The sequence below is a fragment of the Ctenopharyngodon idella genome, chromosome 3 (genome assembly GCF_019924925.1).
Source record: "Ctenopharyngodon idella isolate HZGC_01 chromosome 3, HZGC01, whole genome shotgun sequence".
Classification (NCBI taxonomy): domain Eukaryota; kingdom Metazoa; phylum Chordata; class Actinopteri; order Cypriniformes; family Xenocyprididae; genus Ctenopharyngodon; species Ctenopharyngodon idella.
Window position 1 is genome coordinate 50,466,835 of NC_067222.1, and position 20,191 is coordinate 50,487,025.

The following is a 20,191-nucleotide window of genomic DNA, read 5'->3' on the forward strand; positions in this document are numbered from 1 at the left end:
GGCATGTCAAAACATCTTAAGGGCCCCCAAAACACCTCAGACCCCAAGGGATTAAGGGTAAAAATTTAATTGATGTTCAACAAATAAAAAACAGATGTAATACAGATGAACAAATGATAAAGCTCAGGTTGTTGAATATTAGATCTTTTTCTTTAAATGCACTTATTGTAAATTATATGACCACAGATTATAACCTAGATGTGCTGTGTTTGACAGAAACCTGGCTAAAACCAGACAATTAAATTACTTTAAATGAGTCCACCCCCCAAGATTACTGTTATAAACACAAGCCTCGTCTGTAAGGAAAAGGCGATGGTTATGCTGTAATTCATATTAATATCTTCAGTATAACTCAGAGGTCTAGTTTCAAATATAATTATTTTGAAGTGATGGCGTTTTATGTAACACTATCTAGTGTAAGTGATAAACTCTGTTGACATTTGTGCTGGCTACTGTATACAGGCCACCAGGGCACCAAACATCATTTGCCGATTGTCTATCAGAGGTAGTACTGTCTGCGGAAAGTCTAATTTGATGGTGATTTTAATATCTATGTAGATGGTGAAAAAGATGCAATGGGATTTGCATTTACAGACATTCTAAACTCTATTGGAGATAGACAACACGTGTCAGGACCCACTCATTGTCGTAATCATATTTTACATCTAATGTTGTCACATAGAATTGATGTTGATGCCGTTGAAATTCGTTGAGCGATGACATCTCAGATCATTATCTAGTCTCTTGTATACTACATTTAGCCAAGGCTGCAAAACCGACTCCCTGTTACAAATATGGTAGAGAATTAGTCAATTGCAGGCTGATCTCGAATCTAACCTTTCTCTCAAAAATACTAAAAAAGCCAGTATCCTCACAACAATGTTCATTTTTAAAAAAGAAATGGTATCTGTTAGGATTTCCAGTCAGGATTTAGACCGTATCATAATACTGAGACTGCTCTCATTAGAGATACAAATGATTTGGTCTTATCATCAGATCGTGGTTGTATCTCTCTATTAGTATTACTGAATCTTAGTGCTGCATTTGACACTATCAACCACAAAATTATTTTGAATAGACTCGAAAATTATGTTGCATTAGTGGAATTGCATTGGCATGGTTTAAATAATACTTACCTGACCGTTATCAGTTTGTAGTAGTAAATGAAGAGATGTCATACCAATCACAAGTTCAGTATGGAGTACCACAAGGCTCAGTACTAGGACTGTTGCTTTTCACCCTGTACATGCTACCCTTGGGAGATGTCATTATGAAGTATGGTGTTAGTTTTCACTGTTACGCTGATAGTGTATAATTATCAAAAATGGTAATATAATAAAGTCTTTTTACGTCACCATTTTGCATGTTCTTCGCATAATAGGCCTGTAAGTGGCACCTGGGCTTAATTGAACCAACTATGATAGTTGGATCAAAATAAATAAAAACAAACAGGAATTTAGGCTAGTTTAGTTTTGTGCACATTGCCGTGTTAATTATAATCAAAAGAATTTTGTTTTATTGACCACAATATTATCATTGATATTTGTTTGAGAGAGGCCTCGAGCACTAATTCAGATGGATTAAAATGCAGAGAACAAATTTGAAGTATGGTTATCATACTTGGCCTTCACATTTCACTCATTACAAAGTGTTCAGATCACTGTGTTAGCTGTTTGGAGAACAGTGACCTGAGTTTAGACAAATGTATCAAATCGATTGAGAAAAACTGTATTATGGTAGCATTTTGTTAATTATTTTAAGGAAAACCATTTACCTCAAAATCTCCAGCTTACAGTTTCTCTTCAGTCCATCAGAAAGAAGCTTCACTCCAGAATCGTGCAGGTCATTGTTACTCAGGTCCAGTTCTCTCAGGACAGAGTTTGAGGATTGTAGAACTGATGAAAAACTCTCACAAGCCTGAACAGTGAGATTACAGTGAGTAAGGCTGAAAGAGAGCAGAATACACATCAACAGTCAGATCATCTACAAATATTAGGACCGGCTGACTGCAAACAATCTCTTATATGTTCTTAAATACCTCAGTATCTGCAGGTGACAGTTTGGACTCTTCAGTCCATCAGAAAGAAGCTTCACTCCAGAATCCTGCAGGTCATTGTTACTCAGGTCCAGCTCTTTCAGGACAGAGTTTGAGGATTGTAGAACTGATGAAAAACTCTCACAAGCCTGAACAGCAAGATTACAGTGAGTAAGGCTGAAAGAGAGCGGAATACACACATCAACAGTCAGATCATTTACAAACACTATGACTGGCTGACTGTAAATTATCTCTTATATGTTTGTAAATACCTCAGTATTTGCAGCTGACAGTTTGGACTCTTCAGTCCATCAGAAAGAAGCTTCAATCCAGAATTCTGCAGGTCATTGTTACTCAGGTCCAGCTCTTTCAGGACAGAGTTTGATGACTGTAGAGCTGAAGATAAACTTTCACAGGACTGACCAGTGAGATTACACCCACATAGCCTGTGTAGAGAACAAAACAAACAGTGATATCAGTGTGATTATCAGGAAGGGTTTATAATCTGAACTACATGTTTGTGCTAAATTCAGTGTAATGAGATGTTAGCCATTAAAATGTAATGTTACTCTTAAGTGTTTAGTTTATAACTCATCTGTGCATTTGTGCTCATCACTGCAGCAAATTGTACATGAATGCAACTGATACAGTTCAGCTCAATTAAATCTCAATGATCCGGTCACAGCGGTTCTCAAGTTATCAACACACTGAAACTGTCCTACTAAAATAAGGCAATAACTGGAAGTAATATGATCATCAGAGCATGGTGTGCAGAGGATTTGACTGATGAAATGAAAATAAAGCTACTGTAATAATCAAATGCACAAGGAAAGGGAACATGTTTTAAATTGTTATTATGACATGAAACAGTTCATTGAAACAAACTGTTCATAAGAATGTTTTGTATTATTTCATTGGAAATAATGAAGCTCCCAGCTTCATTGTCTGTCTTATTACATATAAACAAGTCACAATCTCTTCGTCTGAGGACAAGAGTATCTCACACCACTCCATATATATATATATATTAAAAAAAGACACGTATTATGGTGGAAAAACAGCAGTTGAATGGGAGTTGAGCATGCCCAGACAGCTCTCGAGGGAGCTGTCTGTGTGAACTGTGAAAAACTCACTCTCAGGACACTGAGATCACGCCGGGCACTCTTTGATAAAGAGAAAGAGGGTGCCACGGCCAGTGTTCCCCGCGGATCGGGTCCCGCTTCTGCTTAGGCAGAGCGGCGGCTCCATTTGTGGGGTTCACAAATGGATCTGACAGAGGGGTTAGAGACGGGCGCCTCCCTTTCTCTGCCCTTACCTGCCAGGTTCAGTGCCGTTTCCCAGGTGGAAGCACGCTCTGCGGTTTCTTCCCCCTGGGTTGAGGCACCGGTACTTCACATGTCCAGCTCTGAGGTGGTGGATATTGTTATATCGATCTGAGGACTCGCCACCTCACACACATATCATGTTTCAAAATCACACATTTATTATTCTAACATCAAAAACAAATCAATAGTGAACAGCAGTTTGAATCGCGTTCCTCCCTGTGCTACACTACAAAGCGAGTGGGGATACACACGATTTATGTGTTGTTTGCTGGGAGTGGAGCATGCACGTCAGCTCCCAGCTGACAGTGTTCATTCATGAAAATGTCCCGAAGAGAAGTATGCACTAGCGGGAGTTTTTTAGCTCCACTCCTGATGGCTTTATTCTCGAGGGAATAAAAGTCTAACGCAAGGCTCGGATCTCGCGCTTGCCGAGGCAGCGCGTGGATTGAGTCTTCAATAAAGAATATATGGCTCGGATCTTGCGTTTGCCGAGGCAGTGCGTAGATTAAGTCTGCAAGAAAGAATATATGGCTCGGATCTCGCGTTTGCTGAGGCTGCACATAGATTACATGTCCATAATATATATATATATAAATATATTATGCATTTATATTTGGAGGTAACTGAGCAGACGGGAGTTTCCCTTTCTCTCTTTCCCTAAAATCTCTTGCGAACTATTACAAGCTATAATTCTTTTTGTATTCTAATATATTCAGCCTATCATTAAAAAAAAAAAGAAAAAAAGTCGGCTGCATTTAATTTGAGGATTAAATGAAATATTGAATACATTAAAATCCAAGAAATTTAAAAGAAAAGAAAGGAGACCGGTCTGCCAACCCTGCCGCCTTGTGTGCTTCAGAGCGCAGCGGTTTCTAGTGTTCCTCCAAGAAGAGGAGGGTTGTAGAGCGGTCAGTTCAGATGTTCCCTGCCGGTTCGCTGTTTTAGGGCACTGGTCTGACCTGTTCATCCAAAAAAAAGTGTCGCCACCCGTGCTCCCCCGCAGAAAGCTTGGGGACAGGCGACACAGCCGAAGTCTTTGTGGGGTAAGACAGATCTGCGGACTGTTATTATCACCAAGAAGGCTTTGAAGAGGTCCTGACGCCAGTGGCGTGGGACATTGGAGGGCAGCGGTATAAAAATACTCGGTACCCACCCCTCTTCGGCGCCCTCAGGGGGCTGTTCTGCTAACCCTGCCACCCAGTGTGCTTCAGGGTGCAGCGGTCTCCACCGATTCTCCGAGGAGGGCCGGTCATCACTTGATTCGGCTGTTCCTTGCCGGTTCTCCGCTTCAGGGCGCCGAGTCAAGTGCTCAAAAAACACCAGTCTCGAGAGACTGGTTCCCTTAGTAAATTTTCTGGCAGAATGGAAACTTCTTCCAAATATTTCTAAATGGGTGCTGCTCACAATAGAAAAAGGTTACAAAATTCAGTTTGGGTCTTGTCCGCCCCAGTTCAATGGGGTCCTTCCCACAGTGGTGGCCCCCGAGCAGTCTCTGGTAATGGAACAGGAGGCTATGACGCTTTTGCAAAAAGGAGCTATAGAAAGGGTTTCTCTTCCTAGCAAGCTGTCAGGGTTTTACACCCGATACTTCATTGTTTCAAAGAAGGATGGAGGGTTGCATCCCATCATAGATTTACGCATGTTAAATCGATCTGTGCAGCTCTGGCTCCATTAAGACTCCAGGGCATCCGCGTACTGAACTATATCGACGACTGGTTGATTATAGCTCAAACCGAACATCTGGCAGCTCAACATTGAGATGTTGTTCTGTCACATATGAAGAGGCTAGGGAGGGCTGAGGCTCAATGCCAAGAAAAATGTGCTCATTCCGGCTCAAATTACCAACTACTTAGGGGTAGTTTGGGACTCCACCACGATGCAGGCACAGCTGTCTCCTGCTCGTGTGAGTTCCATTCTCAGTGCCGTGAATGGGGTGAAACTAGGCCAGTCATTCACTGTGAAACAGATTCAGAGACTGTTGGGTCTCATGGCAGCTGTGTCCAACGTGATACATTTTGGCCTGCTGAACATGAGACCCTTACAGTGGTGGCTCAGGACCAAGGGGTTTTCTTTTCGCACGGGAAATCCTTTTTGCACGATCAGGGTCACATGACGATGTCTTCGTGCTCTGGTCATGTGGGAAAAGCCTTGGTTCCTTTCCCTAAGGACCCGTGTTGGGGGCTCCTTGTCGTCGCGTAATGCTTACGACGGATGCCTCCCTCACGGGGCGATCATGAGTGGTCGCTCAGCTCAGGGTCTCTGGGAGGACCATCAGCGTTCCTGGCACATAAATCGGCTGGAAATGGTGGTGGTATTTCATGCAGTAAAATACTTCCTCCCAGACCTGAGAGGCCATCATGTGTTGGTCCGCACGGACAACATGTCGGTGGTCTCATATATCAACCATCGGGGGGTCTGAGGTCTCGCCAACTATGCAAATTGGCCCGTCGGATCCTCCTGTGGGCCCGTGGGAAGCTCCTCTCACTGAGAGCAGCTTATGTCGAATGGAGACTCCACCCCTGAGGTGGTGGAGCTCATCTGGAAAAACTTCGGTTGAGCGGAAGCCGCCCAGTTTGCTTCAAGGGAATCGACCCAGTGTCCACTGTGGTTCTCTCTGTCGCATCCAGCACCATTGGGTCTGGATGCTATGGTACAGACGTGGCCGAGGTGGCATCTGTACGCATTTCCCCTGTTTGCTCTGCTCCCGGGAGTTCTGGAGAAAGTGCGCCAGGAAGGGGTCAGTCTAATATTGGTAGCCCCGTTCTGGCCAACCCGAATATGGTTTTCAGACCTAGTGTCTCTCTTGGACGGCTCCCCGATGGAGCTTTCCCTCAGGCAGGACCTTCTGTCTCAAGCAGGCGGCATGATACTTCATTCTCACCCAGAACTATGGAGACTGTGGGCCTGGCCTCTGAGGGGGCCAGGCTCATAGATACTGGTCTCCCAACTAAGGTTGTGGAGACCATACTCCACTCCAGAGCTCCCTCCACGAGGAACCTGTATGCATATAAATGGAAATTATTATCTACTTGGTGTAGACAACGTAAGCCATATCGGCCTATCATCTCCTCTGGGGGATTCCTCGGTAGGTCGAGACCCCCTTGTTATACGCTTCCTTCATGGTACTTTGAGGCTGAGGCCTGTTGTTCGTACAAGAACTCCGGCCTGGGACTTGACCGTGGTACTAGAAGGGTTAGCTGAGGCTTCCTTTGAACCACTAGAAGAGGTTTCTGAGAAATTCCTCACTCTAAAAACAGTATTTCTACTGGCTATCTCATCTCTCAAGAGAATAGGAGATCTTCAAGCACTTTCGGTTGCTCCTTCATGTTTAGAATTTGCGCCTGGTATGGTAAAGACTTTTCTTCACACTAGACCTGGCTATGTGCCAAAGGTCCCCACCAATGTCCCAGGGCCTATTGTACTTCAGGCTTTCTGTCCTCCTCCTTTTTTAAATTCGGATCAGGAGCAAGTGGGTGGTTGAGGCCATCTCACTTGCTTATGAAGTGGCCGGACAGCCATCTCCTTTAGCTGTCCGCGCTAATTCTACCAGGGGTATGGCGGCCTCAAAGGCTCTGATGTCGGGAGTTTCCATCCACGACATGTGATGCGGCTGGGTGGTCCTCCCAACATCCATTTATTAGGTTTTATAACCTTGATGTCAGCTCCACTCCGGAGTCAGTTGGGACAGCATTCCCATTGCGTATCGACGCAACGTCGACAGTTCCCTTGAAAGGGAACGTCTCGGGTTACGTATGTAACCCTGGTTCCCTGAATAGCCTCTGTGAGCGTCTTGCTTCAGCCATAATCAGAAGCTAGCGTTCTTTGTTCTGGGTACGCTTTATAGTTTCCTGGTCCGTGACGTCACCCGTTTCTGACGTCTTGTCGCGTTATTGGTTAGATTTCACGAGTGCTTCACGACGCAATCACGCAGAGGCATTCCCATTGCGTATCAACGCAGCGTCTCGTTCCCTATTCAGGGAAGCAGGGTTACATACGTAGCCCGAGACGTTTTTCTTGTTGATTAGTTTCCTGATTGTTTCCAGGTTTGTTTTGTCAGCCTGTTAGCCCTTGTGTATTTAAACCCCAGTGTTTTCTGTATTCTTGGTCAGGCCATGTCCTTGTATGGGTGTTTTTGTTGGTGATCTCAGTTCTGCTCCTGGTGTTCAGTTTCGCTTGTTGTGTTTCCTGGTGTTTTTGTTTTATTTTGGCTCTTATTTTTATTAAATCTCACTCTGCGTTTGGATCCAGCTCTCCCTCGTTTCTGAGTTTCACATTTATTATAGTTACACATCAGATTTACCCCCAACTCTTTGCGTTCACTTAAGACATAACCGACTATGTTTACAAGAATATTCCTCAAGACAGATATTTTGAAATAATTATGTGTATCTAACCATTCGAGCGCAATACAACACTAAAGAGAACTGAATTTCAGATTGCATGCTGTCTGAGACAGGAGTCTTTTTGTGAAAACTGAAACCAGGTTTTCTGCCTTGTGTGCTTGGAGAAAACACCACTGATACATTCATACAACAATATAGACAGGAGAAAATATGTGCTAGTCATAGTTATGAAAACAGCTATTTATCCACATTTTTGAATATAGAAATGTGAATGTCAAACCTCAGTATGTTTAGTTTACAGTTTGAACTCTTCAGTCCATCAGAAAGCAGCATTACTCCTGAATTCTTCAGGTGATTGTTGCTCAGGTCCAACTCTCTCAGATGGGAGTTTGATGATTGTAGAACTGAAGATACAGTTTCACAGCAAGTTTCATCAAGACCACAGCCGTCAAATCTGACAAAACAGAATGTTTAACCAGATTATTTTCTGATGTTCAATGTTTTCCAATAACACATTGTACCCTTCATAATCAGGACAGACAGATATTTTATTATTCAGTATTTTTACATTTAGTTGTTTAGAACAAAACCTTTAATTAAACAGCGATCAGTGAAATTACTCACAGGGCTTTTCTGCAGCATCTCACAGCTGGAACGAGTCTCTTGTAGTTTGAAGATGACGTGAACCTCTTTGGGTTGAACTCATCCAGCATCTTCTCTGACATCAGCAGTATGTAGGTCAGCACTGTGCACATTGAAGATGAGAGTTTTTTCCCTGGATGTTCATCTGAACTGAGGTATCTCTGGATTTCCTCATATAATGAATGATCTTTGAGCTCAAGTAAGCAATAAAACAGGTTGACTGAAGCTTCATCTGAGATCTTCTTGTTTTGTACTTGTTTAATGTATTCAGTTGTTTGTGTGATGCTCTCTGTGGTGTCTTCAGTGTGTGTGATCAGGCCTTTGAGCAGGTTTTGACTGGATCCCAGTGAATTTCCCATCAGAAACCGCAGGAACAGGTCCAGATGTCCTCTCTCACTCTTCATGGCTTTATTAACAGCCTTCTCTAGTAGCTCCTGCAATGTGATGTTTTCTTTTGGCTTCTCAAAGAAAAACTGAAGCTCCTGCATGTTCTTGTTCAGGTAACAGAGGAACACATGCACTGCAGCGAGGAACTCTTGAACACTCAGATGCACAAAGCAGAACACCTTTTCTTCATGAAGTCCATCTTCCTGCTTAAAGATCTCAGCGATCATTCCTGTGAACTCAGTGTCTTCACTCACATCAATACCACATGCTTCCAGATCTTCCTCATAGAACACAATGTTTTCCTCCTTCAACTGTTCAAACGCTAGCTTGGCTAACTTCAAAATCATTTCTTTATTTGACTGTAAGAGCTTTGTACGTTGTCTCTCTGTTTTTCTGTCATATTTCTGGCTCTTCATGTTCATCTGTATCAGCAGGAAGTGAATGTACATTTCAGTGAGCGTTGTGCTGATGTTCTCAGTGTTGTTCTTAAGAATATTCTGAAGTACTGTGGCAGTGATCCAGCAGAACACAGGAATGTGACACATGATGTAGAGACTACGAGACGTCTTAATGTGTGAGATGATTCTGGAGGCCTGAGTCTCATCTGTGATTCTCTTTCTGAAGTACTCTTCCTTCTGCTGGTCAGTGAATCCTTGCACCTCTGTGAACAAACCCACATACTCAGGAGGGATCTGATTGGCTGCTGCTGGTCGTGAGGTCACCCAGATGAGAGCTGATGGAAGCAGAATCCCTTTGACCAGACTTGTGAACAACACATCTACAGATGATCTTTCCTCAACATTGTTCAATATTCCGCTTTCAAAATTCAAAGGCAGGCGACTCTCATCAAGTCCATCAAATATAAATGCAAGTTTACATTCCTTATATAACTTTGATTTTTCCAGGTCCTTCAATTGAGGATAAAATTTCAGCAGAAACTCATGGAGATTGAACTCTCTGTCTTTAATGCTGTTAATATCTCGGAATGGAAGCAGGAACACACATTGTATATCCTGATTGGCTGTTTCCTCTGCCCAGTCCAGGATGAACTTGTGCACAGAGACAGTTTTTCCGATGCCAGCGACTCCCTTGGTCAGCACAATCTTTTCCTCATTGTTTTTCCTCAGTTCAGTAAATATATCATTGCATTTAATGGGTTTGTCCTGTGTTTTTTTGTTCTTGAAAGCATCGTCAATCTTCAGAATCTCATGTTCCTGATTGACATCGTTCATATCTCCTTCTGTGATGAACAGTTCTGTGTAAACAGCCTTGAGATGTGCTTCGTTTTCTTTCTTGCCTTCAAAAATACGCTCTGCTTTCTTCTTCATATCTGTTTTGTGAGTTCCCAAGAATTTTTTCAGAATCAAATCCTCTGTTATAAAAGATTGGTGTAAGTAAATAAAACATGAGGGAAAGCAAAAAACATATTTTATTTAAAAAAGAAACATGTCATTGCTTTCACATCAGCATGAACTGATCAGAATTCATTCAACATAATGTAATCAAATTACTGTTGAAATTATTACAGCTGAGAGGCCTCAGATCTTCCATTTAATTCACTACATTTTGATAAATATATTACACTCATGGAAGGGAATACCCTTAAGCATTCAAATCAGAAATGTCATCCAGGCATATATACTTTTTTTAATTTGTAAACTCAGTACAGAGGATAGGGTTCGAGGAACAGGTGGCAGTGAATGCTCTAGTTCTTGTATTTAAGGTATACTGTCATGGTCATTGCCAGTCACATCTGGTGGTTGACTGGAGTATTTGGCTGTTGAAAAGGTCAGTGGTGCTGTCTAGTTAGTTCTTGTGATACAGTACATCACCTCTCACAGTTAACCTTTGTTCCAATATTAATAATGATCCCACCCTGACCTGTCCAAAAACTGCATGGCAGCGTTTAGATTTTAAAAGTCATAAATAATCTTACACTGACTCTGAATTATCAAGAGAATAAGTTTTGTGTGTACACAGACATTTAGGATAAAACACTTTTTTTTCTGTACATTAAGTGTCCAAATTCAAAATACATCTGACATGTTTAAATCACTTCTGAAACACTTTAAAAAGGTTAGTTCACACTGTACAGACTGATGCTGATCAATCACCAGATCACATTCCTGCTCCTGACAAACAGTGAATGAACATGTTCTGTAGGTAAAAACAAACACCAACTAACACTAACAGATACCGACAGGGAAAAGACTTATCTGGTGTTGGTCAACATCTGATGGTGCAGTGTGAACTAGCCTTATGACTGTTAAGATGGTACCTTGCTCTTCTCTGTGTTTCTCTGCTGTCTCTGTAATATTTTGTGGCTCTGTGAGGAGAAAGAAAAGGAGGGAAATAAAAAAAATATATGTATTTTTTTACAGATACACAAAAGAAAATCCTGTAGCTAAAGTATGTCTGCCTGTGACCTTAAAATGAACTGTGAGATTTAGAAGCCTCTTACAGTCATTTTATTCTCTTCCTGAATGTAATATAACTCACCATTCACTTCCTTTATGTTCAGTCACCATAGAGAATATGCATGAGTGAAGAAATGTCACATAGCCTATTTTGTATTTTTCCATAGCTACCTTTTAAGGAGTTTTTTTCAAGTGATATGTTTCTTTTCCTCTTATTTCTAGCCACCTTGTTCCTGTTTTTCTTTGTTCAAGGTTATGTTCCATATTTGTAATTTCGGACTTGGAAATGATTCATTTTATAAATACATTTTCTATGGAAAGTATAAATTGTGTAAACTGCTCAATAAAGATTGAATATTTGTGACATAACTCTGTTCATGTGATGATTCTTCCCACAGCCACCGACCATTTATAACCGAGGGACTGAATCTTAACTGAAGAGTAAGAGAAATCTAATTCTTACATGACCTTTATGGGAAAAGGCTTCACAATCAGTGAGCACAGCTGTAGTGATAGTACCGTTTCTTGCAGTGTTGTAGATGTTCACTGGGGCTGTGAAGGTGTTTCCAGCGAGTACAGGAGCATTTACAGTTGCTCCCATCTGAGCATTCAGATCAACACTGACTCTAGTGTGAGCGCTGCTGCTCATCTGGACTGGAATAGAGACAGAGATTAATTACATTTCCTAAATGACAACGTTAACATTACTGATAATCTTTTCTTCATTACCTTCCTTGTGTTTCAGCTTGTCTTCTTCCATCTCATCTCGTGAGTCACAATGCTGATCAACAGATGCCATCGTCCTTCACTGACTCACTGCTGTTGGACATGAAGAAAAAGCTTTTGAATTGCTCCTCTGTTACCAGACACTTTCCAAAAATAAACAAGGTGCTTCCAAAAAAAAAAAAGAAAAAAGAAAAAAGAAAAAAAAAAGGTAAATAAAATATAGCAGCAGCATGCAGCAATTATAAAATATATTATGAGTTATTAAATGTGAAGGGGGTGGAGAATGTGAAGAATCATTATCCTTCATTACATGATTTTTAAGAACTTCTTCAAGCTTATGAGATTTTACTTCGTCATAGATTTATGTTAAAGCATTTATTTTCCTTTTCATCTTCAAACACTAGAGAATAATGATGAATATTGTCTGTACCTCCCAACTTATCTATGTTTTGGGGAAATATCCTGCTCAACAAACTTCAACCCTGGAGAAGCTACGCATCCTTTTTATCTGTATGTGTGCGCTGGTATTCTTGTTGCAGATCAGTATTGGTGAAAGATGAACAACTTGCACCCTGGATGATGGAATGACTTGATTTTCTTGACAAGCTAAATAGAATATAATTTGAATAATATTTAATAAGTTTTTTAAGCCATTTTGACAGCCCTAAGGTTTAGAAGTTAAGTGTAGTGTAACTTCGTTAGTCCACGTAGGGCCCCTGAAATCTGGTAGTTTTCATTTAGTGGATAACAGAAAACCAGGCTTCTGAAGGGGAATGTAAATGTCAACTGCCCTGAAATTGATGCGAGCAGCAGTGTTGCCAATTTGGGGATTTTGTTGCCAAATTTAGCTACTTTCTCATTGTTCCTACAACTTTTATTAATGTTTTGTGACAAGGAGCTATTTTGGCTATGTTTAAATAAATTTGTCGATTTTTTTATTTTGGGCAATGAAACTCTTGCACTGGTTGGCCACACCCTGCTGTAATCTCACGTTCACGCTCAATCCTGCGCACTGAACACACAGACACAGCAGTACACATGAAGAGGCTCTCAAAATATACAGCTTGACAGACAGATAATTATTATATTGAAAGACAATATTAGACATATCATTAATAGATTATAATATTATTATAATTCATAAAACACATTTAACGTACATGCCCCGCCCCAGACCTATGTAGGTCATCTGACATTTCATACAGTTGAGTAATGATGAATATGATGAGCAACAACTCTCCACACGATGGCAACAGAATGCAGTCAGAAAGTCCCTAAAATTCAAGATATCGGGGCAAAAATGCCCTGTTTGAGTTTTTGTTTCATATTGAGATAATATGTACGGTGACCAGGAAGGGACATGTGCGGTTCACTTAGTTTTGTCGTGGCCACAACATATTAACTTGTGGGGACGTGATAATAAGTCGATGTAAAGTCGTGGCTTCGAGATCCTGTGTTCAGGGAACGACATATTTTATCGTGGCCACGATTTAAAAACAACCTGCGTAACCATAGTGAACTGGGATTATCAGAAATGGATAGTCTATAATAATATTTATTTTTAATTAAGAATGACAAAATAGGGGAGGAATTAAGAAATTATTATATTAATATATTATAGCCTATTATATTGCGCACAATGTTGACTATATACAGCATTTAAATGTTTAAAAAAAATTTTAGTTATTATCAACAAATGATAAAAGAATATATAAAAACATGAAATGATATTTATGACATTAAAAAAAGAGTTTTAGAAAAGAGTTAACTTGTTTACAGAGTGACAACTTAATACACACTCCTGAAGGAGTTTTTTGTTTAGAAATAATTAATCGAATGTAAAATAATATAAAATAAAATGTGTTCACACACTTTACTGTTGAGCTGTTGAGTTGTCATTAATGGGTGTCCCTAAAATGGGGATATTTTTTTTATATACACATATGCAGACCTGTTTATACTTTATTTTCATATTTGGTGACTTTTTGTGAAAAATGGAGACTTTTGAGGGTGGTCCTAGAGATTTTCAGAGGGAGGGGTTTGACAGCACTGGTGAGCAGTGACCCATAGTGAAGAGAGATAAAGAGAGATATCTCGGTAACATGATATAAAGTATTGTTCACTCTCTTGTCTTTCTGTGTTTACTGCAGTAAACTGGCTCAACATCTTTCAGGGTTCGTGTATTAATATGTTTGAATATTCAGTTCTTTGAGGACAATCACTTGCTGGGATCAAAGTAAACAAATGACTTTTTTCCCTGAAGAAATGTTCAATTGTGTGTTTTATTAAGTACCTGCCTTCTGTTTCATTGACAAAGACATTATCCCATGTTGCATTAGTGGTAACCATTACCTGTACTAGTAATAATATGCACTGTCACATCAACAACATCATTGCAGTCCTCTAGTGGACATATGAGTAACTGCATCTGTGTGATTCTGCAGCTGCATTAGACTTCAGTTACTTGCAGTTTGTCAGTTAGTTACTGCCTCTTTTGCAGTCACTTTTACTGGATATCTTCTCTGAAGAAATGTGATTGGAGACTCTGTTATCAGACAGGTTGTTGGCCAAGACTAGGTTTCTGTAGAGTAGACCAGGGGCCTCATTTATAAAACTTTGCGTACGCACAAAACAGGCCCTGAAAGTGCGTACGCCACTTCTGACGCATAAGTTGTGATTTATAAAAACAAACTTGACGGGAAAATTTGCGCACTTCCACGCAAACTCTGACCCATGCATACAAACTTTTTTATAGACAGAGCAGTTTGGCGACACCTACGGTGAGCTGAGGGACTGATGGCAGATGAAGGAAAACCGCTTTAAATCCTCATTACGATAATCGTAAATACAGTGCATGTTCACAATCACAGTTTAAATAAATAAAAGAATGATTTAAACTCGCGTGGAAACTCACGTTTTCATTTTGATATACACATCTACATTAATATTACACTTCCGCTAATGGCGATAAGCACTGAAATTACATTATGCAGTCATTACGCAGAAGTTAAACAAAAATGATATGAATTTAGATAGTAGATGTGCAACTTTCGATCACTTTTCCTGTGACACAGCTGTTGTAATGACAGCGAGGAGCGCTAGGAGCACAATAATTCCTCTTTAAACTAAACTGCAGATGTTATGACAAAACATTTTAGCGAGAACGATGATCAGTGATGCACACTTAACTTCAAGTGACAGATTGAATAGGTCCAATGATAATAGCTTATTGTACGACCGCAGCTGCACGGTGGTGTTGATGTCGTGTGAAAGATCTTCAAACAATTACCACTGTATTTGAAGGATATAATTTGAGGAAAACGGTAAGATTTGCAGGTTTCCTATTTAAAATACTTTGTCAGACAATTGTATTTACACTGCAATAAATAAGTAGGCCTATCTGTTTCCACTAAAAATAGCCTATAAACTTCCTAAAAGAATGGCATTTATAGTCCATATCTAATATTTTCCAATGTCTTGTACCTTTGACGGTGTTAACCATGGTGTCATGTGGATGGGAATATGCATGGAAATGATATGCAGATGAGGTTATGCATAGTAAGACTAGGCGTTGTAAGCTCCATATATGGTGATTTCAGGGAGGAGACAGGGTGGAGATGCACGTACGAACAATCTTCCGCTGACTGGGATTTATAAAGGGATTTGTGCGCAGGTTCTGGCATACGCATGGTTTTATAAATCTGAATTTTTTTGTGCGTACGCAGAATCTAGCTTTTGCGCGAACGTACACTTTTAGGATGAAATCTACACAAAGTTTTATAAATGAGGCCCCAGGTCAGGCCTCCCTGGTGGCAATCAGGGTCGAGTACGTTCCCCTGACAAGTGACTGGCTAGGGTTCCCTAGGGCCCCTGGCCACATTCCCTTAAAGGTACCCTTTTTCTTTGAAGGAAACTTGGTTCCAGAAGACTTGAGCGGTCTTGGTAGGCCTTCTGAGGAAGGCCTCTTTGAGGCTCACAGGGTTGTTGGCCATAGGGAATGCTGTCACTGACAGCCTATGTATGACCCGTAGGGGGAGTGGTTCTGGCACTTCAGTTGAAGCTGCTAGTTCTTACGTTTGTCTAGCCATTTTTGGCATGCACTCCCCTCAAGCATGGTGGCGTGGGTATATCGTTCCCCATAGCGTATTCAAATGCAGTATTTATATCATTTTTTACCTCTAAAACACCACTATGTCCAACTGCCTTGAACATCCGGTTAGTGAGGTCCGATCGCGCTCTGACAACGGAAGTGATGTCTCGCACTCATTGAAGTATAAGCGCGAGAGATCACTTCCGGCATCAGAACGTGTTCAGACCTTACTAACTGGATACTGAACGCAGTTGGACATAGTGGTGTTTTAGAGGTAAAAATGATATAAATACTGTTCGGTTTCTCACACAAACCGATCGTTTCGTGTCTTAGGACATCAATGTGTCGTCATGAGCCGCAGGGTTTAATTTGGATTTGTCTGTACATGTTTTTTTGACTCTTATAGATTGTGTTCCCATTGACATGCATTATACGACTGACAGACTGCAACGGTTGGAGTTAAAAATTATTATTTGTGTTCTACTGAAGAAACAAAGTCACCTGGATCACACATCTTGGATGCCATGGGGGTAAGCAGATAAACATCAAATTTTCATTTTTGGGTGAACTATCCCTTTAAAGTGGATTTGCAACTACATATTAGGGATGTGTCCAAAGTCGAATACTTTATATGGAAAAGTGTGTTTGTTGGGTGACAATCTTTGCTAGTGTTCTGGAAGAATGAATTGATTTAAAACTGTAGAAGTGTTTGGTAGTTTAGTAGTAGTGCATTTTGAACATGAAGTTATCTGAAAGCTGATGAGGAGAGCTATGTAAAGAGATTTGAAAAAAGTGTATTGAGAAACGTGTCCTAAATATAGTAAAAACTGTAAAAAGTGCAGATGACTTTAATTGTGTTAATCATCCCATCTGGGTTTGATTTAAAAATAAATGCTCATTATCTCAGTGTTAAAGCTGTCACTTCAACAGTCCAGTATGGGAGTAAACTGGTTGTCAGCGCCACCTGCTGTACTGATGTGAATTTGATCTTCATTCAGCTCTTCATCTATTCTTTTTACATTTGGTTTGAAACTATGAAGTGAAAATCTCAAGCACACAACAGATCCACACAGACACACAATAATCAACTCAGATCAGACACAATATATGAAATCTGGCAACAGAAACCACGAAAGATTGTGGAGGCTTGATATCAGTGCAAGATAACGCAAATTCCAAAATAAAATGAAATGTTTTCAGGATAAATAACCAGCAGGAAAATATCACACACGATTATGCTTAAAAACTGAGAAGAGAAGAAATTGTGATAATAAATGAAATATGATTCATAGTTCATCTGAATCAACACTGACCTGATTGAGCTAAATAACAAAACTACTGTCTTTCAAAGCCGCTTTACAGCAGAATCTGAACCATCTCCATAGCTGTTTCCATGACTGATCCTGTTTTTATCACTGTGAAGCTGTTTTGACAAACTACATCAGTCCAGACAACATCCCAGCCATCGAAACACCAACGATGATAGAGACTGAAAAAGCTGCAAGAGAAAACAGCACTTGGATTGTGAAAGCAAAGACATTTCCAGCTATTTCAAGATTTCCTCTGTGTCTCTAGAAGATCTTCCTCATTTTAACAGACACTTGATTCCAGCAGAGCTGATGGAGAAGAGGATCTCCGGCCTGCTGGAAACAGCTCCAGGTTAACTTTACCAGGTTCAGCAGGTAATATAGTCACTGGTCATTCCTTAAGCCTCGAGTGTTGAGTCTAGTTTATTTACGGAGCGCTTACCACTACACTATAGACCAAAGACTCTACAGTCAGTAAAAACACCATAAAATATATACATCAAAAACATAAACAAAACAAAATACAGCTCCAAAAACACCAACAATTAAAAGCCATAGAAAATAAGTATGTTTTTAAGTGAGATTTACACATCCCAATGGAGGAAACGGATCTGTTATCAGACAGAAGAGTGTTACACAGCCTCAAACCAGACAGAGTCAATGTGCTGCTCTTTCTGTCACTGTTTTTAAAACACACACACACACATACACACACATGCACACTCACACACTTTTCAGAAAGCAGGTTTGTATCTCAGAGAAGAGGGTTAGGTTAGTTTAGTTCAGATAAACGTCTCTAAGCTTCAGATGTGTGAAAGCACAGATTATGTGTCAGTTAATTATAAATCATTATTATTCAGCCCTACTTTTCCCATCTCACATTTCACAGATCTGCATTCAAAAGTGAAAATATTGTATGTATTTATGAACTCTGTTTTTGAAAATAGATGAGAACAACTAAAGAAAGATGAAACACTCACCTCAAACATTATTTGTAGACTTTTCTTTCTTCTCTTCCGAACTGTCGTGTTGAACAGCAGCTCTGAAATTTCTTTCACTTCCTTTCTCTGAAATAAAGGAAGTCAAATTGATTTTCAAATGTCAGTGACAGTCAGACGTCAACAAACACACTAACTCTTAGCAGTTTTTTATTCTGAAATCTGTGTTCTCAGTAAACTGAACTGTTTGGAAGTAGTTTGTTTCAAGTTTGTTACAGTTTTTTACAATTGCTAACATCCTTTTGTCCAATCTGTAGTCACATTTTCAAAACTCTAAACACAATTAGCGCCTCATCCGTCTGTTGTGATCATACCATTAACACAATTCATGTTGTTTTCACACAATAGGTTGTTTGCAATCACGTGGTTCTGGTGACATGCGAAATTCAGGTGGAGGGCAAGCAGTGAAAATTAGAATGGAAGAGATGGAGAAAAGTTCGTACTGTGTGTTATTGTGTTTTGAAAAGGAGCGACTTTTCTACTGAATTGAAAGACTTGACTGCCATAGAGGAGGTAGATTTAGAGAATGTGAAGCTGCCGTCACGCCATGTTCAGTTCTAGTCTGGTTTGTCTATATCACGCTGCCTTTCTGCTAGTGACGTTAGGGCAGTATTTTGATTTTCTGTCATGATTGTGAAAAATGTCACCATTGTAGGTCATTTAAGCTGAATCGAGAATTACAACAGGAGCTCACATCATCGTTCAGGGAAAAAACTGGACGGTGTAATACAATTTTCACCTTTTCTACGTGTAAAAACACTAAAAGAAGCAGGTTGAGGAGGTTAGGCCGTATATCAAATCTAATAATGTCACTGATTGAACCCACTGCCTATCACTCAATAAAATAATCACATAGTGTTTTTGAAAGTTTTGTATTTTGTTTGGTTTAATAATTAACATTAGGCTACATTTGCAAGTCAGCTTGCGAGTGAGTATAACTCGCAGGCAGCCACTTCACAACTGTTCACAAGCTTTATGGGTTTGAATTTGGTTGTCATTTGTTGAAATCAATAAAATAAAAATAAAAAATACAGTGTGTCGTGTCGGTGTCTGTCATAGACTAAAAAAGGGCGTCTGTCCGCTGAATGCCCCTCTGATTCTCCTCCGTGGCCATATGGGAAAGTGAATATTTACAAAGACAACATTAAAACTACAGCAGACGCAAAACGCTATTAAAGGCGACAACTTTTAAAATTAAAAAACGATAAAAGTTACTTAAACTATGAAACCTTGTGGTTTAAACGACACAAAACATAGGATTTTTGAGTCTGTGATAGTGATTCCTATATAGAAAAATCACTGCATAACAACCAATATACAGTCAATTAACATGTTTCTAAAATGCTTAAAGGGTTAGTTCACCCAAAAATGAAAATAATGTCATTTATTACTCACCCTCATGTCGTTCCAACCCCGTAAGTCCTTCGTTTATCTTCGGAACACAAATTAAAATATTTTTGATGAAATCCGATGGCTCAGTGAGGCCTCCATTGCCAGCAATGTTACCATCACCTCTCAAGATCCATAAAGGTACTAAAAACATATTTAAAACAGTTCATATGAGTACAGTCCCAGATAGCATGTAGTAATCGGCCCGAGCTCGGCTGCCCTGTGGCGCCTGCGGCTCAGACTCGGCATCGTGTTAACCGGGCCGATTGTGGCCCGCAGCTCGCTCTGGCACATGTATATTTGTTACGGCTGTAAAGCACTGGGCCGATTTCTGTTCACCATAACTGGCCCCACTCTGGCTATAGAGATCTGTGCCACTTCTGGCAATGACTCAGCTTATGTTCACTCACAGATGGTTACATAAGCAATAAATAAAATTGTCTTAAAATTGACTTCGTTTCCTGGTAGTACCTGATATAAATTAACGTTACACTTTTAATGTAGCGAATTTGTCAAAAACAACATATCTGCG

The 20,191-nt window shown here is 40.1% G+C and overlaps 1 protein-coding gene across 13 annotated transcripts in view; it reads right to left on the minus strand.

Moving 5' to 3' along the window:
- LOC127508731 (NACHT, LRR and PYD domains-containing protein 12-like) overlaps positions 1–18,404 on the minus strand; it is a 74,610-nt gene extending 56,206 nt beyond the window's left edge. For 2 of the 13 annotated variants that reach the window (XR_007928892.1, XM_051887030.1), the window contains exons 1-9: positions 18,253–18,402; positions 11,879–11,968; positions 11,669–11,803; positions 11,011–11,058; positions 8,328–10,104; positions 7,984–8,157; positions 2,308–2,481; positions 2,039–2,212; positions 1,775–1,945 (exon numbers count right to left, since the gene is read on the minus strand). Coding sequence is in view for 12 of the 13 variants with exons in the window: in XM_051887030.1 (XP_051742990.1) it covers positions 1,775–1,945; positions 2,039–2,212; positions 2,308–2,481; positions 7,984–8,157; positions 8,328–10,104; positions 11,011–11,058; positions 11,669–11,803; positions 11,879–11,948 (2,723 nt within the window). In the remaining variant the exon portion in view is untranslated. Of the gene's footprint in view, positions 1–1,774; positions 1,946–2,038; positions 2,213–2,307; positions 2,482–7,983; positions 8,158–8,327; positions 10,105–11,010; positions 11,059–11,668; positions 11,804–11,878; positions 12,041–17,278; positions 17,464–18,252 lie in introns of all 13 variants that reach the window. The other 11 variants (XM_051887031.1, XM_051887032.1, XM_051887025.1 and 8 more) reach the window with 10 other exon arrangements.
- Between the last annotated feature and the right edge of the window lie 1,787 nt (positions 18,405–20,191).